The sequence below is a fragment of the Syngnathus acus genome, chromosome 17 (assembly GCF_901709675.1).
Source record: "Syngnathus acus chromosome 17, fSynAcu1.2, whole genome shotgun sequence".
Classification (NCBI taxonomy): Eukaryota; Metazoa; Chordata; class Actinopteri; order Syngnathiformes; family Syngnathidae; genus Syngnathus; species Syngnathus acus.
Genome location: NC_051102.1, coordinates 11,555,565 through 11,580,712, shown reverse-complemented (window position 1 = coordinate 11,580,712; position 25,148 = coordinate 11,555,565). Strand labels below are relative to the sequence as shown.

The 25,148-nt window shown below is 43.9% G+C and overlaps 1 protein-coding gene across 1 annotated transcript in view; it reads right to left on the bottom strand.

Annotated features, from left to right (window-relative positions):
• The window catches only part of gpc1b (glypican 1b), a 47,727-nt gene extending 25,454 nt beyond the window's left edge, over positions 1-22,273 (bottom strand). Inside the window, exon 1 of the mRNA XM_037276567.1 lies at positions 21,723-22,273. Coding sequence (XP_037132462.1) covers positions 21,723-21,882 — 160 coding nt within the window. The 5' untranslated portion in view covers positions 21,883-22,273. The remainder of the gene's footprint in view (positions 1-21,722) is intronic.
• Positions 22,274-25,148: the final 2,875 nt, after the last annotated feature.

Here is a 25,148-nt window from a genome sequence, read left to right as displayed (position 1 = left end):
ATGCATCATGTCAGATTTTTCAACCAAATCAAATCATTCTCCATTTTATCTTTTTTATTTCAACTTCAGACGCAACAAGTTACTTTATAATCACAAAATAATGATCCATAGTCTTTTTGATTCATGATTCATAGTCTTCAGCGGGCCACTTATGATTGATTTCATGACACAATGCTTCGGGAAAGTTTAAATTTAGGAATTTGGTCCATATATAAGGCGCACCGGACTATAAGGCGCACTGTCGGCTTTTGAGAAAATTTTAGGTTTTTAGGTGCGCCTTATAGTCCGGAAAATACGGTATTTATTTATTTTTTTGCATCAGGCATAGTTCATGGTTGCCACTCAATCATAGGTCACTTACATTTACAATGAGTGAGTGTGTGATGATGGTATATTAATCATGTTTTTCAAATTGTATTAAAAAATAGTTGTTACATTCTGCAGGCGCAAAGAACAAAAATAAGCAGCCCAGTGAGCATGACCTTTTGAGTCAATAAAAGCTAGTATGTTTTATTGATTTTATATGCAATATGAAATTCAATTTAAACATACGGTCATTGGACGTTGGGCAAATAAAACCACAAAATGTGTCAACTGGCCCTTTTTTACGATCACCCATAGCAACAAATGTAAAACAGATGCTGTGATATCCGACTTCAGAGCAAGTGTGACAGTGTCAGCGTTAACGAGGAAATGCATTCGACGTGGCCACGTGTCATGTTACACACGTTACATGTATGTATAAAACATGGAATGGTGCAAAGACTGAGCGTGGGAACAAGACTAAGAGGGAAATGGTATTTCAAATGTTGCCAGCTTCGGCGTAGTTTTAACAAAGCAATGCACTTAATTATAGGAGAAAAAAAAAATACAATTTCAATTCAAAAACAAATCACTCCAAGACATCAACTTACAGACAATTGAATCCTACATGGAGACGAGGGACCGTACTTTGAGAAGCACTCGTGGATTCATTTCCTTGCTTGAATTGATAATGCAAGATTACATCCCAACACCTACACTCAAGCACACATCTATTTTTAGACATCTTCCCCTGGCTCCCGGTAATCCGAACTTTATCGGACCTCTACCGGCACATTGGACATCTTCGTATCGTAACCCACGCTGACTTAGACAAATCCGATTGAACGAAACACTCCTCCCGAGGTTAAGCAACTCCGTGAACATGAAGCTCAGAACATTGAAGAATATTTGCGTCGCTGTGCTCCAAAGGGACCGGCGACGTTTCCAAGTGACAAAGCAGATTGAGGATGCTTTGCTCGTCAATTTGTTGTGACTGACTGACTGACTGCTCGCTCTGATAAGCACACAGGTGTCAACTTTTCTTGCCCTCTAAGTACTTTGTGTTGTTTTCTTGTCCGGTTTTATCGCTGGGATGCAGCCAGCCAACGCATGCGGACAGCTGTTCTCATCGGTGGAAAGGACCTGGCCGAATCACTGAGCAAGTTCGGTCAGAGCGCTGTCAGAGGCCCGCTAGGCTTTTTTTGCGAGCAATCTCACTCGACAAGTCTTATTTTTACTTGATTTACTCCGCTCTTTGCCTGCTCCCCCCCAACCTGAATGTGTCTGTTGACGAAAATTCATTTTACACAAATATGCAGAAGCACGCAGCGGCCTAGTTGCACCCTTCTCTTGCAGATGGAATACATGTCCCAACTTGAGCTTGTCCATGTGTCATTTTGTGGGGAGGTGGAAAATGAGTGCAAAGTCGAAAAGTAAGCAAATGTCAAAGAAAGGGAGTAACTTTGGACAGGGTGACCTCATTTCCGAGTCTGGAGGACTGACTGCTGTGTTGTTTTGCTCTATTTGTGTGAACGGGATGGATGGACGGATGGACGGATGGCTATGAGCCAGCTAAAGTTTTTGACAGAAGCCGTCAACATTGACACACTTCCGGTCACATAATGTGCACACACACGAAAAAAAAACAACTTCGGAGTTCTTATTCGGGATCGACTTCAACAACATACGGTAGGGTCACGTCAATAAAAGCTAGGCGGGAACTTTTGAGATAACCAAAACTACATTTGTCATATTCACAACAAATCATTCTGATATCTGCAAATCATGTCTTCTTCTTTCAAAGCATTCCGTCTTGTCGGTATTTGAATCAGCGCGTGTGAATAACACAAGGGCTCGCTCCGTTCACAGATTGCTACGACACTATGAAATTGCTGCAACGTTTAACTATGGCGGCAGAGAAACAGAGAGTGAATGCCGCTCTGTGCTTGTGCACAGGTATGCAAGAGAGAGAAAAGGATTTGACTCCTCTCCCGGCAAAGCCTTTCTTTTGGAGAAGCTTGGTTTGTTGCTGGTGACAGAGCAAACAAAGCAGTCAAGCTTGCTGCTCAGAGCACCTCAGCAGAATAGAAGATGACCCGCTGTCGTCTGGGCCGGGCCAGTCAAAGAAACAAGAGCTCACATTGGGGTGCGGTTAAAGTACACCGTGTGAGCTGGGAGTTTTGACGCTGGAAGAAAAGCAGTTGGAAGGGTTAGGCAAGGGGAAAAGTGAAGCCACCGAGTAAAAAGAACATCAATTGTTAGCCCAATTGCCTGTCATTATTGAATCTTTTTGGAAAACAAGGTTCAACCTTTGCGTCTGTCTTACTGTATCCCGCATGGCCCAGAATCTACACAGAGCTAAAGAATCCATTTTTAGCAAGCACATACATATGTTTTGATGCAAAATTTTAGCGAGGGGGGGCACTCATGCCGGGTCCCAAGTGCATCGTCCTTTAGCCCCGCCCCCTCGAAAAATGAGCGTCATTTTGGAAACTAATCTTTGAACTCACTTTTGAGTTTGAATACTTTTTGCAACTGTGGAGAGCTCTGTAATAAAAAATCTTTCGATTAAATAGCACAAAACACCTAAGCACAACCCAGTCTCCACTCAACCTCATTCTTTTCACACAAATAAGCGAAGGTTTGTTTTGAAATCGAGACGCCTGCTGCATAAGTAAAGTCCTCAGTCCAGTCCTTTGCTTGATGTCTCTTTGCTGCATCCACGCCACGGGAAGCGATTCCAAAGTTAAAACTTCAATCAATCAGCGCTTGAATCCACATCATCAAATAAGAGTGATGTTAAATATTGGATTCACTCTGACCAGAGGGGATTTAAAAGAAGAGTGGGGAAAAAAAAAAAAAAAAAACGTTCTCACTTATCAGGTGATAGTGAGGCCATATCTCTCCATCTAAATTCAGTCATCCTTCGCCCCTGATCCTGAAGCATCATCATTTTTCAAAGCCGTATATAAAACATGATAAATATTTGATCATAGATGAACAAGGCAATGGCTGCCTCCAAAGTGAGAGAGTTGTGTATTCCGTCCTTTTATGCTCCTTGTGTATGTTCTCCATCTGCTCTCATCGCTAGTGAGTCACATCAAAAGTCAGATCTGAAAACAGGCCTGACACAAGGCAAGCACTGTTATGCCAAAGCGTATGCGTGCCAAGCTGTCTATTTTCAAGTCAGGTCAGGACAAGCTCGCGTTTTCTCGCCTTTCTTCGTCACCGCCACTCAGCAAAATGTCATCTACACACTGTCGACATAGAGAGAGGTCAAAAGGCCGGCAAAGGGGGGGGGGGGGGGGCTAACAAAAACAAAAACAAAAAAACATGGGGATGGCGCCAAAATAAATGATCGCAATTTTGATCCATCTCATGTCATTGTCCTTACGCAGGGCAGCACCATCGCTCATGAAGCAAATGTCATCTCCGGCCTCGAGCCACAACAGTGTGGCCATTGAACAGTGAGCACCAGCTGTGCCCTTACTTACTAGAAAATGGAAAAAGGTTGAACTTTGTGGGAAGTTGTACCGCCCTTTCAGGATGTCTGCGGTCGGTGCACCAAAATAAAGACACAAGAATTCATTTGAGGTGATATGTAAGGAAAGTAGCATCATGATGGCGGAAAACACCATCTAGTCGTTTGATGGATTTATCCCCATAGCTGACAATCATTATTTGTATCTATATTATATTTTAAGGTGGCAGCACCTCACTCAACAAGACGTCGAAAGGAAATGACCATAGAGGCAAACGGCAATTACATCAAGCCCAGTTCAGAAGTAACACTCACAATTCAAACCAGAAGGCAACACTGTGACAAAGTGGAACATTCATTGGCGACTCTCGGTGCAAATGCTTGCCGAGCATTTTGCACATTATATAACTATTCGCTTTGATTTGGTCATTTGTGGGTGACGAAGCCTTTTAGCCACACGACTAAAGCATTTGCATTCAAAGGGCTGGCTCCCATGCCGGAGTTTCTTGATGACAGGTAAATGTGCCAAGGAATGTTGGTGTTTTTCGCTCCACCTAATCCCTCTTTCAATCCCGACCTGAAAGAGGCCTTTTCAGAGGTTCTTCTTTGACACGTACACAAAAAAAAGCCCAAAAGGAAATTCTGCTCTGCTGAACTTTGAGTTCTTTCGCTCAGTGTTTCCCCTCTGTGTTTATGTGCACTTTGACTTGAAGGTTTTCGATGGGGTATTTTTTTTTTTCTTCTGTCATTTGCAAGGTGATTTTGTGTTTCCTGCAAAGCTTTGCTCCTCGCTGCCGCTCTTATCCTTAGATTTTGTTCGACACGCCTGCCTTTTTCAGATGAAAATAATTCTATTTTAGATTCCCCTCAGTATCAAAGCGTTTGAAGTCTTGCCATTCTTATTTGACTCCTCGTTCTTGTCAACCACCCACCCACCTATCGTTTTCTGACAAAAACAAGCCCTCCTTATGAATTATTAATATACGAAGTCGTAAAATTGGTGGGAATAGTTTTCCTTCTGTTTCACTGCACCGGATTAAGATTTCCAAACGCATCCTGGCGGCTGCTTGCTGCAGAGAAGAAATGTAATTATCAGATGTAGTCAGCCATGTGATTTCTAATTGAATGCTGGAAGAGCAAATGAACGAGTAAGTTTGAAAATTCAACAGGAGAAAGTTTTATCACAGCTCGTCTTCCCAATATAAACAGAATGTCCTTTCCTTGGTTAGCACCAAAAAAAAAAAAGGGAGGAAAAAATGTAGCTTTCATGAATGACTGGGATGTGGTCATGGGAGCGGGCGGGACAAAGCTTCTCGCTCACTGGAAAGAGACATTAGAAAGTGCTGGCCCCAGCTGAAAGCTTCGATGGTTTCTCCTCTCTGAGGGGAGTTGAGGCCTGAGAAGCAGCGAGGGAACGCTAAAAGGGAGGCCGCAGGGAGACGAGCAGGCCAATGGCTCTGACAAAAAGGCTAGACTGGAAGACGGCGAGGCTGGCTGTTGGTGGGCACAATCCCAGAGAGTATGTTGAGACGCTGAAGGAAGCCGCCATTTGGTTTGGTGGAATGTGAAACTTGCATATGCAATCATTCATTCCAGCTGTATTTTGGGGTAGAAAGAACAATTGTTTAGCAGGAATATCGAGCGAGCGAGCGAGCGAGCGATCTATCCATCTATCCACCATCTATCCACCTACCTACCTACCTAGCGAGATAGATAGATAGATAGCTTGCAAAAAGTATTACTTTTTCAAACCAAGAAAGTCCAATCATTTCTCACGGCATGCTAAAGTGCCACTCTTAAGTTGTTGTGCAATCACAGCTAAAAGGTCCACAGATTTAATGAATTGAAATATTGAAGTTGCAGAGACACGAGAGATGGGAATACATCAAAGGAAAAACACTCCTTGGTGATTGGCTCTGCTGTCCAATTGGAAAGTCATTTCCCCCAAAAAAGAGGAAGCTAAAATAAGTGTGATAAATCATCTCCATTTATTTTGGCAAAAGCTCTCAGGAGTTGCCAGTGGATCCCTCTCTCCACCAGTGACTTCACTGGCAACGACGTCTGACGCAAAAGTCCTATTAAACTACATCTCACTCTCCATACGCCATATCAACCGCTATAATTAAGCACTACTTCTCGCTACTTTTCCACCACCTAGCCACCCAGCCCCAACTCTCAGCCAGCTGTGAGGAGGAGGAGGAGGAGTAATAAAAACTATATGGAAGATTGCTGGACTTGAATACGTGACTCAAGACCAGCGCTTGTCTGACATAATGTAGCCAGCCTCTCGCTGCGTTACAAAGCCCACCGCTGTACGCCCCCCTTCCCACATCCAAATCGTGCTCACTGGCATCAGTCATCAGACAAAAAGAAGACTTTTAATTAATTTCAGATCTATCAGCAAGCATGAAGCCAAGGCAGAGCAGAGCAGAGCAGGCACGTTAGATCTTGCTCTACTTTGTGGTGAGGTGGACAAAGAGAGGAGCACCGCAAGTTGTGCTTGTTTTCACAGATTGACATTAGAAGACGCAGGGCGTGGTTTGGCTTTTATCTCAGACGTGCGCCCCACCGCGTCTGTGGAACAGGTGTGCTGTGTTTAGACAACTTCTGGAGACATTGTGTGCACTAAGCTTTCTACACGCCCAGACTGGAGATGTTCTGTGGATGTGTCAACTTCTCTCCACAAAGCTGCATCAAAACATCCAGCGTTTTACAATACCAAACTTATCTCTAAAGCCTTTTGATAAATGTTGTGCAAAACTGTATGTATATAAAACGTATTTGCAGCGCCTTAAAAATCATTTTCAAATCAATAAAAATAGCATTGTATAGAATTGAAATATACGTATATGTAGATAATACATAATAATAATAATAATAATAAAGAGATAGTAAAAAAATGTACGTCTTATTACAGCATGTGCATATTGTTCAAAAAATACACATGCGCATGTTTTTCGAAATCAAATATTCTGTAAGCAATATCATTTAAGTTGATGCAAACTATTAGCGAATACAATTTTTTTGGTGCGGTTCTCATTAGTCCTTGTTTTTCACTATTCCCAGCAGGGTTTGGTCCCTATCGCCCACAAATGATGTATGCCATTTAAATTAAAGACGGCATCCACAATTAAGTGTCGTCATTTTGCTCATGTCCCCAAATGAGTCATCACTTTGTGCAAGTTAAATTTACAAGCCTAGTTATTAATGCGGAAATTGTAATATGGGGACCAGGAAAACAACATTTTCTCCTCATTATCGGACTGCTCTGCAGGGCTTGTGTTAATCGTCACTAGCTGCAGAAACCAAATCAATAAATACTGATAAGTACTTTCAGTCCATGGTTTCCTCCATTAAACGTGACACGAGATAACTCATATTAAATTGAGCTTCTCAAGAGCAAAAACTGACCTACATTACAGTACACGCATAAATATGTTAACACATTAGCTATGAACGAGAGTGCAGCGTTTCCACGGTAACAGCCAGTGACGCCAGTTAAAAAAAAAAAAAATGTCACGGCCCATAACGAGGCCTGTGTTTTGCTGCTTGTCATCATTGTGGAGGGAGGTTGTTTTGGGAATGACCGTATTCACTTAGCAGATAACCTTAGCCCAGTTTATGGCACTGCTGTTGAAACATTTCAAAGTTTTAACTTGATTTGGAGAAGTCAAGGTGAACATACTAGTACATAAGTAAAATGGCGTACGCCATGCTAACGTTATCTGCTCAGGTTGATCGGCTATTTCCCAGCAACTGCTTATTGCGTTCAGAACATCCCAGTTTAAGGTACACCTGAGCATAGAACAAATTGCAGACAAATATAATGTTGCTTGTTTTTTGTTTTTTTTCCAAACCGCAGCGTTTGAAAAGAAAAGAAAGTAATATGGCATCAAAGAGGGAAAGCTGAGTTTGGGTGTTTCTTTAGCCACAGAACAACATCACGTCAGAGTAGCATCAAAGTCTACTTTGGGTGAGAAACAGAGGCGGAGGTAGAGGAAGGAGGTTGCCAGGAGTTACAGCCTATGTTCACGACTACTTCGAAAAATGCTCAAGAAAAAAATAAAATAAAATGAGCGTTCCTAGGTTGAGTGGAGAAAAAAAGACATTTACTTTGGAGACATTTTGGGGAGTCTTATTATGGCACGTGTCTCAAGGCAGCACGTTAGCTTTCCTTTCCCAACTGCAGTAATGACTGCAGGGATGGTTTGCCAGCTCACCCGCTAATTTGTGTGTCCTCAAAATCACTGTGTGTATGTGTGTGTGTGTGTGTGTGTGTGTTTGTGTGCGTGTGCGTGTGCACAACCAAGGAAAGGACAGCAAGGACAGATTTGCTCATGAAAACTCCCGGTTGTTTTACAAATGCACACTCATCCTTGAAGGTACGATCAATCGTATTTTTATTTTATTTTTTTTTTTAAACTGCAAAACATCATTTCAACAAGTTGACAAAAAAAAATCTTCAGAAGGACACATGGAGGCATAGCAGTGACCTTGTGTAACATCTGTTTTTGAAAGCAAAAATTAAAACATAAACCTGCTGCCAAGTGCAAAAACATCATTTCAATTTGCATGCGCATTAAAGCACTTGAGGGAATACACGCCCACCGAGTGTGCTTCTACAGTGCTTTTCTGGCCTGGAGATGGCTTCATATTCCACAATTCCTGCACAGTGTGTGTGTGGTATGCCCACGTAGCATCACTGGATGATAGATTAGATAGATAAAAATAGATAGATAGATAGATAAAAATAGATAGATAGATAGATAAAAATAGATAGATAGATAGATAGATAAAAATAGATAGATAGATAGATAGATAAAAATAGATAGATAGATAGATAGATAGATAGATAGATAGATAGATAGATAGATAGATAGATAGATAGATAGATAGATAGATAGATAGATAGATAGATAGATAGATAGATAGATAGATAGATAGATATTCTCCATAGGTCATTATGGATTGAAATAGGTGACCAACCCCGACCAAAAAAAATAAATAAAACTGATGCCTTGCGATACGAATAATTTTTCATGAGGCCGATTGGTTTTCATTTGACTTGCAAGCAAAAGAATTGAGAGAGATGGGTGATTTAAGATGGCAATAAAATAAAGTCAACTCACTTCACAATAAGCTTAGCATCAATAGTTTATCTATAAGCCAAAAGGTGTCAAACTCAAGGCCCAGGGGCGGGATGAGGCCCACCATATCATTTACCATAGCAATTTTTGTTGCCATTCATTTTTTTCAAACATGTGAACAGTTCTCACTTTAGTCTCTGATTTCAAAACAAGTTGTTGTGTAGCCTATAATGTGTTCATACATTTATTTGGAACCACAAACGAAAGAACCCGTGACGACGAAGGTTTTGACACGCCAATAGATATCCGAACTGAACTGGTGGGACAACACATGTTGCCATTAACACACACTGTAAGTGACTCTGAGAAAAGCTCGAGTCAACATTGTGCAGATGCCACCATTTATTGCCCAATTGCACAGTGCTCATCCATTTGAACACAACCAGGCAGAGCTGTTGCACTATATCGCTCTTGCACACCAGTAAAAATGTCTGTCGGCAAGGCAATTAGCGATGCACAATTCAGTGGGATGCGGTTAACACACATTTGCCATTTGCTTCACAAACGCTACTAATAGTCAGACTCGTGGGACTAAGTCATCGATTTTCCCCTAAGCCTGCTCCAGTTTGGTGAGACACATCAGTGGAGCACAAAAAAAGCCCTTCTCACAGGTGCTAATAAAATAATAATCACATATAAGACTACTTCTGTGAGGGTGTATTTATAGCAGTGCAATTGGGCTATTTGCAAAATGCAGGGGGGGGGGGGGGGAGTTCAGTACAAGCGGGCCCACTTGGAGCGACCGCAGCATGTTATTTAGCCGCCAAACCCAATAACCATCCGTGGCCGTTGGAGAGACACTAAAGTGCTTTTGTGAAAAGGTAACAATGGTGAAAGCTACACGCAGGGAGAGATTGCAACCTGACAGGTGAATGAGCAACTCCAGTGCTTTTCTGCCAGAGTCGATAATGTCCCTCGAGGTTACATTTATAATCCATTGCATGCTATTCTACAGAAGGAAACCATAACAAAACACACACACACAGCTATAAATATATCTTGTTTTTATTTTTTTGTGTTCTTTACTTGTATGTATATTGTGTATTATGTCTTGTCACCGTGGGATAGTGGGAACGTCATTTCGATTTCTTTGTGTGTCTTGGCATGGGAAGAAATTGACAATAAAGCAGACTTTGACTTTGATAATCCAAAAAGCATACATAGCCATGTATCTTGTTGTCAGTTCACTCTGATGTTAGGAATGACTTATGAATGCTCAAATGTCACCATTTTATGCAGTGCTGAGCAAAAGTCCAAGGCCAACATTAGATTTGTTGTTTTTAAACATTCACAGCTCACTGATTGTCTTTTTTTCATCCATCCTCTGTTATTGACTATTGACCATTTTTGTGCTCAGGCCAAAGTCATTTTTGTTGGTGGCGGGAAACGATGTTGAAGTGAGCTGAGGAGCTTCATTGCGAAATGAAATGTTGCCCTTTGTCGCTCGCTATCTTGTGGTAGCCCCTTCTTGCACATTAGCAATTTCAAATAGATCACTAACAAACAGATGGGGAAAAAATAAATACGTATGTCAAAGTTGTCTCACCTTTGCTTGACCTTGGTGGCTCTCAGCACTGTGGCATTGGCACCAAGAGACAACGGCGAATTCTTGCAGTACGCAAGCCGCACGCGTATAAACACACACATAAACAACGACAGGCGGAAAATGTGCGGTTCCAAACAGTGGGCCAAGCGCAATGTCACTTCTCTGGCAATTGCGTCATGAAGTTGAGATGACTTTGAATGTAAAACACAGCATGTAGAAAAGTGTTGCAATCGACAAATGGTTGCAAGGCCTGACAAATACCTACATATCATTACAACAAAGTTAGCTCTGCTGATACGGAATGAATTCATACGTGATTTGAATCCAAACTTGGAAGCACAAACATGTACCTAAACATACACTTAGTATTTAGCAGTTGAGAAACCGGAGCCTAAGCAAGGAGCTGCGGGGACACAAATAGCCAGCCCAGCTCAGCCCAGCTCAGCCCAGCCCAGCCCAGCCCAGCTCAGCCCAGGCCAGGCCAGCCCAGCCCAGCCCAGCCCAGCCCAGCCCAGCCCAGCGTCCAATGCATGAGCAAAACTTCTCGCCATCCTTCGTCATCAGCAACGCTCAGGCCATTTATCCTGACTGTCGGAAAACAAAAAAGGGATGAGCAGCTGTGCTTCATCAAGGACACAAAGCCAGCAGAGATGAGGTGAGGTGAGGTGAGGTGAGGTGAGGTGAGGTGAGGCTGGCAAGGAAGCTTAGAAGGAAAGAGGGAGCTTAAAGCTGATATTTCGAGCTGGGATGTGAAAAGGCTTTTTCAACTTTAAGAGCATTAAATGTTTTCAAGAGAAAACGACACTTGGATGGAGAAGAAAGGTAGGAAAACGCTTCATTTGGAATATTGAGACAGCATCGCAGCGCGACTGTGACGATAATGAGCATCGTCCCATTTCCTTTTTGAAAGTTCGTTGTTGAACTTGATCCTACGAATATGTTTGATGCCACAAAGAAGCACTTTTCGACCTATTCGCAAGCAGCCATTGAAACCCCTTCGTACATATACGGCAGGATATCCATCATCAATCGATATTGCCTATAGATGCCACAAGATGGTGGCAAAGCACTACTTTTGTCAAAATGAAGCCCCTCAATTCAATTCAACTTAGTTCCTTGCCATAATGTAACACACGAAAAGGACAAATGTGAGTTTATCAAGTAATAGGGCGGATATGGTCCAAATACCGAAGTCAAACTCCTTGTTTGGCACGCTCAAACATGGCGAATAAAAACTCTTGAATCAATCAATCAATCAATCAATACATTGATGACAATCTAAGCATCCACAAACTGTGAAAATGGTGACTACTACTGTAAACCACATTTCAGTGGGCGGCATTTCATCCATCACTGCACAGCTCCAGTTGAGAGTCAACTTTTGACTGAGCAATGTAACGGACCTCAAGCGAAGAATGTGATGGTCTTAGCAGGATAGCAGGCCCACTAAGAAGACACACACCACAGCAGGAAGTCGTGCACTCTAACACTGCAGACATGGACAGATCATGCACCAGATGAAAGCATAACAACTTGTCAAATCAAACCAAAAATAAAATGCTCTACACACAAATCATTTGTGTCAGAGAGCTGACGAATCCTCAAAACTAATAACTATTAGTTTCGTAAGCACTCGCAAAATGACTCATCATTAAAGTAGCAGTTTAACCAACCTAGCGCCATGTCGTTCTCTCTTCTTTTTTTGAAGCAGCTGGAAGGTAGCAAAACCAATGAAAGATTTACACTCAAGGCTTTTAGTTCAAACCACATGCTGGCCAAGAGAAGCACACACGCTCACACAAAATAGAGCAGATGATATCACAGACAACAATCATTGCGTTAAGTCATGAGGTGAAAGGTTAACACGCACATCCATACACAGACCGATAGATATCCCTTGATATGGCCTTTACCACTTTACATAGTATGTGCTCGCATTAACCTTTCTTAAAAAAAAAAAAAACAATGCACAAGCACGGAAGTGTCTTGAAATCTCCACACAGTCCAACGGGCAAAGCAAACACATTAAGAAAGCGCACAAGGTGAGCAACCATGCGCTAAGCTCAAGTTGAGGGAGTTCATTTGGAAGATGTCAAATATTTATGAGAGAGGAGGACTGTGCTGGGGGAGGGAAGATGGGAAAATAAGGGAAGACCCAAACGCCGGCACGCCGAGACAAATGAAACCAAGCGTCGTCCTCCGTTCTGACTGAGCGGGAGAAACATGAGCTCTAAATAAGTCACTGTCATTTCAAGTTCATTAGCTCACCGCTTGCCTTCACCGTCGGGGGGATGGAGGCTGTGCATATTAAAGACTGAACCACTTGTTACAAGCGTCGGTTCGGCTAGTAAAATAAAGGAGTTACACAAGAGAATTGACTGCGCGGCTGGGAACCTTTTTCTACAGCACTCTTACGTTTTCGACAGAATTTCAACATCAGCTTGCTTGAGGCAAGACACAGAGATGGAACCTCTTCACTGATTTTTAAAATGTGACCAAGCCCAGAAAAAATGTTTTCCTAGCAGACTGAGGAGGAACGGTTTCTCTCAACTCAAAGATACCATTTATTCATATTGGCGTGCACCCCACACGTTGTTGTTCAGAATTCGTAAAGATCAGGCAAACGCAAAAGTTACACAACTACTTAACAGGTCGATGGACACGATTGTCACGTTTATGAATAAAATACCGGATCATGTTGGTGGAACTCAGTATCTATCTACGGCTCGCGCCACAACTTAGGCCTGCTTTCAGCTGCTCCAACATCTTATCTACTTTCTGCAGCCGGAATGCCCAGAAGGTTATTATGGAATGGATACGATATTTCTTATGAAGTAATCATTTATTTCTTTGTAGTTTTAGTTGAATCAACAAGGTTTCGGGATGATCCAGCAAAATCATCCCTGCAAGTAAATCAAAGTGAATGGCTACCGGATGTACCCGACCTATCAAAATGAACGGTTGGATGGATGGATGGATGGATGGATGTTTTATAAAATCCGAGGGGAAGAGGAACAAATGAAAGGGACTGGAACAAGTGAGACAGCAAGGCAGCAGACCAGACGAGACGTAGTGTAAGTGAGCCAAAAACAAAAAGGCCGTTTAGGTAATGAAAACACATCTTTTACCAGCAAACAGGATGACATTGACAGTAATTGCATGGAATTATAAGCTTGTCTACGGGTTACTCGTCTTCCAAGACCTTCGTAACGCTTCGGTCATGCCCACTCTTCCATCATCTACTTCCATGGTCCAAAGAGCCGCGATGGTCAAGCCTAACAAGAAAACCACCAGTGGGATTTTTGTGAGCCACACACAAATGATGTCAGCATCAAAGCAGATCTTTCTATCTAATTACGCCCAAAAATGTGCTGAAGACAGCACAGCGGATGCGAGTGGGCAGCTGAGGGAAAGTGGAAGACAACTCGCCACAAATACGGCAAATCGTGCTTTAGTCATGAGAAGAACTTCATGCAGAGGAAAAGCGCTGATCTCAAGGCTTAGCATGAAAGTGCACTCAAATGCAAATAAGCGTTTGTTTGGTTTCCAGGAAGGCAGAGGAAGTTTGGCCAGACGAGAAATAGATTCCCACAGAAAGATCAAGAAAATAAAGCATTCATTCAATTAAACACTCTTCTGTCAAAACAAGTTGCTTTAATCTTAGAGGCAATTAAAAAGCCTGCTGGAAATTGATGATGCGAAATCATAAACAGCCATCCAAAAAAGAAAAACATTCAAAGCTTCTTAGTGCGTCTGAAAGAATGTTCCAAAACATCAATACGAGAGGCTACAAAATGGGAAAGAAGAGGAGGAAAAATGTGTGTTTATGAGCCAGACATACTAAGCACAATTGCTTTGTGCTGTCGAAAATCAATCTGTGCCATTTGTCCAAGGGGAGCTGGAACCTATGCCAGCAAAAAGCAGACCACTCCGCAGCCCGGACTGGTCGACCCAAGCATTCGTTCACGCCTACGTATCGAAAATGACCTTTTTGTCTAACATGTGCGGCAAAAGATGCTCATTGGAATTCTTCTAAAACTCCAATTTGGGATCTCGCGGCCGCACGATCCCCAAGTCCACGTGGGCTTGTTTCCCCCAAACTGTACTAGCCAGAGGAAGCCCTAAAGGAGCTGTCAGCAGCTTCTCGCTTCTGTGGGAGGGAGTGAGCATTGCAACTGGAAACATGCAGCTGCTTTGCCAGTGATTACGGAGGCTGATGTTTGCACCTCGGGGGGGTGCAAGCTGGACACAAAGAACATATTCACAAGGCCTGACCCACCTGCCGTGTGGGTCTCACACACTGACAAACACACACACCCTTAATTATTTCCACTCTCAGTTAATAGCTAGAGTGTGACTGAGGGAAGGACATGAGCTGCTGCGTCTCATCTTTATTAAATCGCCGTCGTGGGAGCCAGACATCAGGAGCCAAACACATTTCACTGATTGGTTCACCGATCAGACGCCACCTTGCTGATATCAAATTGAGATCTTGCGGTGGAGACACGCATAAAAGCTTGGGGAAGAGAGGAGATAGTGTTGAATATAAAGAGACAGGAACAGATGACATCGCCGAGCCATCACGTAGTCATCGGCAGACTGGCTTTTGATGTCTGGCTCGCTCGCTCGCTCGCTCACGCAATAAAACAGCAGAAGATGTCAATCTATTGATTACATTTCCTAGCAAATGACTGGATCTGGGCAAGAGAGAAATACAGTGTACGATCAGAGATTACAGTCGATTTTCTCAATTTACAAATTCATGTCTTTTTGTTGTATACAAATAATTCTACAGTAAAACACTTGATTCTCAATACACCTTTGCCGATTGAAATGAATGGAAGTGCCATTAATCCGTTCCAGCCTTCCAAAAACCATTGTTTGTAACGTGGCTTGTAATGAGGAAAATAGCACTCACTCTATAATATGACATTTGATCAATAAATATGCAATAGTGACATAAATAAAGAATGAAAACGAGTGAATCTTTGCCTACTTCTGAAAACGTGTGTTCAAGTGAGCTGTTCTGTTCTGTTCCGTTTGTACTCTCGGCCAAAGCAAAGATTCTGTGCTGACTGCTTGACCGCCTCAGGTCGTCAAAGTCAAAGCAAAGAGACGGCGAGTTGTCGGAAACACACAATTTGCACGAGCTAACAGCGTTTGCTTCCGATAAGCGGCACTCGCTCGGATTGGGATAAAAGGGCCATTTGTGAGGTCAAAGTGCTGTCTTTGGAATCTCACGCGTGCTTCGGGATTTGCAGTGGCTATTTTCCATTGGAGGCTTTGGCCTACAATCCGAAAATACGTATGCCTTGGTTCATTCATTCATACGTCTCCATGAAAGTGAACGCTTGTCAAGGGTCGAGCTTCGCTCATTCCACGAAGACAGAAAATAGATGGAACACTTTTTGGCTTGAAATCCAACAAATCATCAAGCAGTGAAATTGCTTGTGCAGTTGCCATAGTGACAACATCTCCCTCAGTGCAAAGAACCAGATGCCAGAAAGTTCATTGCACAACTGCAAACAGAGCCGTGTGTTTCTTTGGGGCGTGGCGCGGCCTGCAGACGTCACGCTGAGCTTCAAGACGGCGGTGAACGTTGGGTCAGCACCGTGGCCGTAAGCAGCGGGAAGCAGAACCGCAAAAGTTCACGTGACGTTAGGCTCGTAAAACAAAGCCAGAACGCTCGAGCGAGTGTTGCCGAGTAGCCTTGGAGTCGACGTTGAGGCGTAGGTTCAAATCCCACTGACGCTCGTTAACGTTTAGATCTTTTCCATATGACTTTCAGCAGGATGGCAGAAATTCTGATCTCATGTTTCCAATGGTGGATGTAGCTAAGAATGAAACAACAGTATCGGGGGAACGTAGGAATAAAATCCAGGCACGAACATGGAAACTCGACAACGGGTATCCGGACCCGAGATTCAAACGGGTTTTGTCAATTCCTTTTGATTTGAACAAATGTATACTGGATAGCCAAATGAATCAAATACATAAGGATCTTCAAACCAAAACCAAAGATGGGCAGATGTTCTCCCTTATCAGTACATTTGCAGCACTACCTTGATCAGTGTACTGTTTGAACCTCACTCGAGGGAGGACATGAGCAGAAGCGGACGCCTTCATGGCACATTTCCTGTGGTGTGGAAGCGTGCCAAATGAACAGCAAACATGTGGCGCACATTTAGAAGCCAAAGACGTGTACTGTATGCGCTTGTGATTTAGCCGCTCATTTGGAGCCCCAAATCATCGTGCATCAACAGTTTTGCTCTCCGCAAATGAGTCACTCGAACTATTGGAGCATTTTCTATATTTATACCGTACATGGGAAAAGCTGGGACTTGCCGACTGCTCGATCACACGTAGCCGTGTTTTCATTTCGCTCTGGGCTTTGCGATGGCAACTAGTATAGCACCGATTCCACCAATATAAGCTCGGAAAAAACGGACAAATAGCTGCTTTCAAAAACTGTTCAAATATTTGAAAAAGATTATTTTTCAAATTGAAGACAATTTTAGTCATGAAGGAATTCGATTTGTCTTTGCGGGCCACATCAATTGATGTGGTGGGCTGTATCTGGCCCCGGGGCCTTGGGTTTGACACCTGTGCACTAGATGATAGCAAAGTACATTAACATAGTTCAAGTCTCAGGTTGCTTTCACAGTATACTTCAGGTTATTATCCATCTGCACTGTGAAGCGCCGCGGCCAATGGGCTGAATAGGGTCATCTTGAACGCTGAAGGTAACAGTCACATCTTCAATAAATACAAAGTCATTTAAAAAGTTTGCGTTGCTCTTTTCTGTAAGGTAGTCGGCTCTGTTCTTTCTTTTCTTTTTTGTAATAATCCTACAATTTTAATTTTAAAGTTATGCCCTTAGGTGATAGAGTTGTGCGGTATTTGAGATAGCATACCTCAGTAGAAGCTCAGTTAAGAACGGATTAACCTTTTCCGCCAGCACTTATTCTAAGGAAGGAACAATGAAGCTGAAGGTGTGTTGCAGTGTTTAACTTTGTACACTGGAATGACAATTAAAAAAAAAAAAAAGACGCAAACTAAGCTGTGCAATTTGCCCGTATACACACACGCACACACACAAGGCTGTCACGCACACACGTCAACAAGCTCAGACAAGAGACGCGATGGCAAGATTGGCTTTCAACTCCGATGCAAACAAGTGTTGATGTCTCCTCGCCTTTACACTGACAGTCTCCAATTAGGCTTGGGCGCGCTTATCTGCTAATGAATTCCACTCACAATGCCGCTGCATGGAATTTAGTGGCACGGTTTCATGGAAATCTATGAATGGAATGGAGTGTGAACGAACATCTGTTTGGAATTGGAATGCCAAGTGTTTATCTCCATTTTTCCCTTTGTTTAGGGCGTCTTTATATCAGCACTTGTGCTAGTGGAAGTCTTTTCAGTTTTTTATTCTAGATCTGCTTCGAACAAGCCTGAATTTTATCATCATGAAGCAGGATGATGCATAAATGACTTAACCCATTTCTACATTTGTGCACTCCTGAGTGCCATTCCAGATGAAGTTTTATTTCCACTACAAGGTGAAAACAAGCCATTAATTCATAGAAATCATTATGGAATGAAAAGCTTCTTCAACATGTTTAACTGAGGCTTCCTTTTTTTTTTTTTCAAGCCTTTTCTTCTTTTGTGAATTTGCTGTAATAGAGTGCTCGTCTGTAGCTGCCTGCCTGCCGGCCGGCCGGCCTGCCTGCCTGCCTGCCTGCCTGCCTGCCTGCCTAATGGGCTCGGGGAAGTTCGCTAGCTGAAACGCATAATAACACCTTGCGCCCTTTAAATGTGATTTGGGCGGGCTTTGTCTCCACACCAGCCGTCACGGCACAGTACATGTATTTGGCGAAAATGTGTTTAAAGCAAAAAGGAGGGGTTCATATGGGGGGAAAATGGCCTCTCAGTCATGTTTAGGTCCTGAATTGATCTTTTTTTTCCACCTAATTCAGCTCGCAATTAAAGCAAAAAAAAAAAAAAAAAAAAAACTCCTATTTGAAAATATATATTTTATATTATAGTCTATATATTTGATTGGATAAACTTATGAGCCAATAGGATTGTTTTTCTCCTGTCTGACAGCTAGCTCCGTTAGCGGCTCCTGCTTCAGTTACCAAATTTAATACATTTCCCAATAAGGGGCTAAAGGATGTTTGATGCAAGACAAATGCCATTCCTAAGATTGAATCAGTGAGGACTTGAACCAAAGTCATCGGCGAGTTAAGGTCTTATCATTTGGCTCCGTCAAACGTATAAGAGCAATTTCGAGCCGAGATGTGTTTATTAAACATTTCTGGGCTGGCCGAGTTCAAAACAAGCCCGTCGCTGTGGGCGACCGTAGCGACCGACCGACCGGCCTGTCTCTCTCTCCCCCTCGCTTTCTCTCTGCGTGTCTGTCTCTCCAACTCTCCCACAGTGGAGTCAGTGTGCAGCTCCTAGCAGGGGTGCCGAGCAACAATCTCGCACAGCACTTACAGATGACATTTCAGAGCACAGAGCAGCACACTGTCAGCCTCTGGCAAGCGGCAATCAACAACAACAACAAAAAGGCAGCACGGGGATGCCCGCCCGCCCGCCCGCCCGCACTGGCGGAGCAAAACGTTCCCAGCCCCGTCTGCACATGTCTCGCTCGGGCAGCTCGCCTTGTTTTTTCTTGCAATCTAGATTCCAACTCTTTTATCTCATTGAAAGTGCACTCCAGAGAAGGAAGAAAGAAAATGTGAGTTGAGGAGCATTCATCACTGACCAAAAGATAAGTTGCGCTGATGCAAATTATCCACTAGCCGGAGGAGGAAAATCAATCATCCTTCTTTTTCTTGTCTTTCGACAAAACAATGACATGAAAGCCGGGTCGGGTCCACAACTAATTACACTCTACGGAGAAATTCATTCATTGCAAGACTTTTGTTTCTGCACAACAGACTTATTTCCTCGCTTCATTAAACCTTGCGCCAACATTTCACTGAAACTAATCAGCAAGAGTTTCCCCTTTGAATGTTGTCTTTTTCAGTGGCGCAAATGGATATTATGTATATTGGCAGTCGAGAAATGAGGTGTGACACACACACACACACACACACACGAGGCCGGGTGACCTTGAGTGCAGCCATGAGTCTGATCACGCCCCGGTGTCACATCCTCAGCCAAATGTCAGGGATCAGCCTCAATATTCAGGTGGCTCATAATTGGGAAGCATAAAGTGAAGCTTTCATGTTTTTACCCAGGTGTTTAATATGCCAGACTACAGCCACTCCAGAGTGCTTATTTATGTCCTCCAGGCTGGAGACGGCGGAGACACGAGGAGGAAAATCGTCAAAGCTTCCGTTCCTCTGCCTGTACCGCTTCACGATCTAACCTGGACTTGAGTACAGCTCCGTTTGATTGATTTAAAGATAGGAGGTCTTTCTTTAATGCATTATGGATTACACACATTTGAAGGGGAAAAAAAACATACGGAGGAAGAGCTCAGGCATTCATTATTGCACTACAGGCCGGCCGGCCGGCCGGCCATAAAAGTCTAAGTCTCGGGGGTTACTACTTGGTCCTTTGCACCTTTTGATGTATGGCGACATGAAAAGTTTCATTACAAAGCCAGCACAGTCTTCACACTTTTAAAGTTTACATTCTTGTTAAGCAAGCCTGGGTTGTGGTACTAACTGGCTTCCTCTTTGATCAACGTGAACTACTACACCAGTGGTGTCCAAACTATGGCCTGGTGGCCATTTGCGGGCCAACCGCCATTTTGTAGCGGTCCGTAGCATATATGGAAAATAACATTTCTTATGGGCCACAATTACATCAAAAAGCTAGTGGGGGTGTGGGCAGGGTGAAAAAAGAAACGACTGAGCACACACTCACAGCTGACAACGTGGCGCTTTAAAGGCAGCCAGCAAGCCAGCCAGCCAGCAAGCCAGCCAGCCAGCAAGCCAGCCAGCCAGCAAGCCAGCCAGCCAGCAAGCCAGCCAGCCAGCAAGCAAGCCAGCCAGCAAGCAAGCCAGCCAGCAAGCAAGCCAGCAAGCCAGCAAGCAAGCCAGCCAGCCAGCAAGCCAGCGGACAATCTGAATGGGCTCAAGTGACTCATGCTGGGCCGCAAATGTGTCACCGGGCCCCAGTTTAAACGCACATTTGTGATTTTAGCAATGATCTTCAAAAATGTATCATGCAATTCATCTCACGGTCTTTAATGTCCAATGGGAAAATGGATTGGAATGTGGAACATATTGTATTCTGCCTTCGAGATTCTCCTGTGTTTGATTATACATGGTCCATTGGCTTGTCACTGGAGGTGATAGCTTGGAATGACAGCTTGGGAACATACCTGTCTATTTATTTCGCCCTGCCTGTCAAACTACTCAAAGAACAAACCCTACCTAGTGTATAGTGGCCCTTGGGGGACTCCACCATGACTGCCAGACAGCACATTGGAACACACCACGTGCCCTATGTCCAGAAAGCATTTTCTTTCTACGTCGAAAAATGGCATAAGCATGCATCATCAGAACCTGCTGTCTTTCCTGTCAGTGCATGTTCCCCACTGTACCTACAGTATGTTTTCAAAGCCATCCACCCAATTCCACAAGACGCGCACGTCTAAGCTGCAGAGAGGCTGACATGAGACTACAGATGACACAGCGATGAGTAACACGGTGCTCTCACAGCGATGAGTAACACGGTGCTCTCACAGCTCACACTCAAGTGACTGGCTGCTGCTCATTTATAATAAGCAACGATTCCCAGCAGTCAGGCGCCCGTGCGCCCGTGCGTTCGCACCGCAGAGAAACGGCCGCTTCAACGTGTTCAACGCACTTCTGATCATCCCATAAGCGATCATGCTTACTTACTTACTCTTAATGCGTATTCACTGACTTTGACTTTTTGAGCATTGCCACACACAGCATATGCAACATGTGTTCGAACGGCCGATTGTGACACTTTCGATAGATGCTGCTAAATAGATATTGAAACTAAAATGATTCATTACCATTCATGTGTTGAGCATCTATCTGTTTTACAATGCATTTAAACTTGATCAAATCATGTTTTGGACATTACGTTGAATGGATCAATATAATAATCGAATGCGCACTTTTTTTCCGATTAGACTTGAACAAAGTGAAGTGCAATACAACCGTGTTTTGTGTCACTTTTTTCAAATCATTTTTGACAGCTCCTGGTGCATTCAAGGACCGAGTCAAGGGTCGGATGTGTTCACACTCACCCGATATTTCGGACTGAGGAATGCCGTTCACTGCGAATCCTTTGCCGGTATAAAAGTGCCTTATATCCGAACAACTCCTGGCTTTGCTGGCGCCTTTGTCCCCGCAGGCTGTGGCCGTGAGCGAGCACAGTACCAGAGCTGCCACGACGAAGGAATCCATCCCGGCACAATGTCAACAGTCAAGTGCAAAAAGAAAATTGAGGAGGAAAGCAATTGAGCAAAATACAGACTGAAGACAGTAGTCTCACGATGCGTTCGATCAACTCCCTACCGCTGAAGTGACGGCAGACGTCCGATGCCAAAAAAAAAGGGAGCGAGAAAAAAGAAAAAAAAATATATATATATAAAACCGCGTCACGCGGTGCGCTAAAAACGAGTCCACACTTTGTTTTAGAGGTCCTGCTGAGAATAGGGCACTGACAATGAGCTATAGAATCAAACAAATCAGTCCGCTCAGAAATAATCCAGCATGGAGTTTGACGCTCTTGCGCAGCCCCATGCACGAAACGTCTGGACCGGCAATTAGGACGAGCCGGGAGGGAAGGAGGGAGGGAGGGAGGGAGGGAAGGAAGGAAGGAAGGCGTAAGGGGAGGGGGGTCTCATCTGTACTGGGAGGTGCGCACAGTTAACGTCAAATGCTCTGACGCGCCGTGGGAACACAAGTAGGGTTAGCTGTACAAGTATTTTAATATCAAATCAAATATACAATCAAAACAAAGAGTGCACTCGAAAGCAGGCTTGGACATACGTATGTATGTCTCCCTGCTCCAACATACCCAAAGGAGGTCATTTGATTCAGGTGTGTTGCAGCAGGTAGACCGAAACCATGAAGGACACAATTGGTCACACCTCTTCTAAATTGTCCAGGTGTGAATGTGAGACTAGCTGTAGTTTGCAATGACATCTTGATTTTGTCCCAGGTGAGCTGTAGGTAGGCGTGCCCGACCCGCCCCGACCCATCGGTCAGCGCTGATCTTCCTCCTCACTCTGCTGAACACGTACATGCGGCCGGCCGGCCGGCCACATCACTCCTCGCGGCGCAATTTCGAGTCCCAGCGTGCCTTTCACCTGTCACCTGCTGGAGTTCCCCCGCTGTGGATTTTGGTTCACCTTCACTAATATGTTTCTTCTCCTCAGCTGTGTTATCGTGTGCTCCAATCAGTTTCTCCAACATGGCAGGCCCAAGACATTTGCAACATTTCAATCACATTTGTAGGCGACGGTGCCGACGTATGGACAAACTGGAATTACTATGTCTCTTTTGAAAAACGAAACTTAATGTATTGTACTGTAGTGTCAAATAAATGTGATGGGCAGTACGTCACAATCTTGAGTTGGAGTGTTTGGCTCTGCTCTTCCTGTGCGCTCTTTGCATTTTTCCTTATGCTTGTGTTTCTTTTCTCCGGATACTTGGGCTTCCTCCCCATGACAAAACTATGCATGGGAGATCCATCCCTCCCTCCCTCCATCCATCCACCCATCCCTTATCAAAGGATATGAACAGAATCAGTCTAACCCCTCACTGGAAAAGAATCGAAGCAAATTCTGAGACTTGTCATACAGGGACTAAAGAGTCGATATAAAAGGGGGGGGGGGGGGGGGCGCTGATAGTCCAATCTTCTCCAGAGGACCCCCAAGTGTCAAGAATATTCCACCAAGCACTTTAAGACTGGTTGGGCAAACTTTCCTGAGCACTCCAGGACCCTGATGCTGAACTGGCACCCCCAAGATGCGTGGGCCATCAGTACGTGGTTCTCCGTGGCCTCAATGACCTCCTCCCACGCCAAGTTAAATCCTCACTGACCACCAAAGTTGAATTGCGCTTGGCCTGCCGGTACCCATCAGCTGTCACCAGAGTCCCACAGGCTAAAAAGGCCTCCTTCAGCTTGACAGCTTGTAATTGCCCGCCCACTGGGGATGAATGTGAGTGAGAAAAGTTGTTTGCCTGCCCTTGGCCCAAAGGCGGCTGGCATGGGCTTCGACTCACTTGCAACTGTAATGAGGATGGGTGGATGGGTGGATGGGTGGATGGGTGGATGGATGGATGGATGGATGGATGGATGGATGGATGGATGGATGGATGGATGGATGGATGGATGGATGGATGGATGGATGGATGGATGGATGGATGGATGGATGGATGGATGGATGGATGGATGGATGGATGGATGGATACACATGGCATAGAAACTGGATCAATTTCATCCTGCAAGGGCCTGAATGACAGCCTTTTTTTCATATCAGCAATAGTCACAAAATTCAGTTCCTACCAAATGGAGTGCAGCAATATACAGTAGAATAAAATCCAAGTGTATTTGAACTCTCCCTATGGATCTAGCCTGACATTTTCATTCACATACTTGATTATCAACAAGACTTTCATTCAATGTGGAGGGGGGAAAAAATCCCTTTCGTCACGTCGGTGTGTGTGTGAATTGGAAGCAGACTGTCTGATGATGCCACTCGCGTGGGAGATGCTTTTTATGGATCGTTTGTGGACGAGGACGCCGCCACGCATTATGGCTTTGACACATGGAGACGCTCGCTCGTTGCTGGAAATAAGCATCGAGCAGTCACACAAACACTAAAGTGAGAAGGTGAGAGAGGGAACGGCGGGAGGGAGGGAGGGAGGGAGGGAGGGATGGATGGATGACATTATGACGTGGCTAAATTGCCATACTGTGCCACATAACAAGATTTTGCCGCCAAAGTAAATAACTTGAAATGGATGATACTTTTATTTTACAATTTTTCTTTCCCACCCACGTAGTATTATTTGTACCAATGAACACATTTGACCCCAAAATTGGCATACCATAGCATGAAAATAGTAACAATATTTCATATCATTTAATATTACAAAATGTGAACGTAATAGGGCCTACATACAACTGATTGAACTGATTGTTAGCCTCCTTACCGTATGTCATTGTAAGGGAAAGAACTGTTTCCAACCAACCAAATAGCCCCAAAAGGCATTTAAGGCATCATTGTGAAACAATTTCATGTATCGAGTCAAAGATTTGTCTTGAAATATTTTGATTTGAAGTCACATTATTACAATTTGCAATTGTGAAAATCACCAATGTTTGCTTCTTGTTGGCTATTCTGCTAATAGGCCTCGACCCCGTAACGTCGCATGAGCAGAGAGGAACAAGCTGGCTTTAAAGAGTGTTACATTTTTGGGGGCACATGTGGCCATAGTTCACTAGTGGAGAAATTGATTGGCCCTTCACTGTCTGCCATGAAGATCTGTATAATTAACGCTCAGCAGCACAGCAGCCATGTTTTCCTCCCATTGAAGTTTTATTGGACCTGACCATGAAAGGCCTTCTAATGAGGACCAGGAAGCAAGGGGAAGCTGGGGAGACCAGCGAGAGCGATAAAAAAAAAAAATGATGGTGACTGGGGGCCCGATTGAGGCAA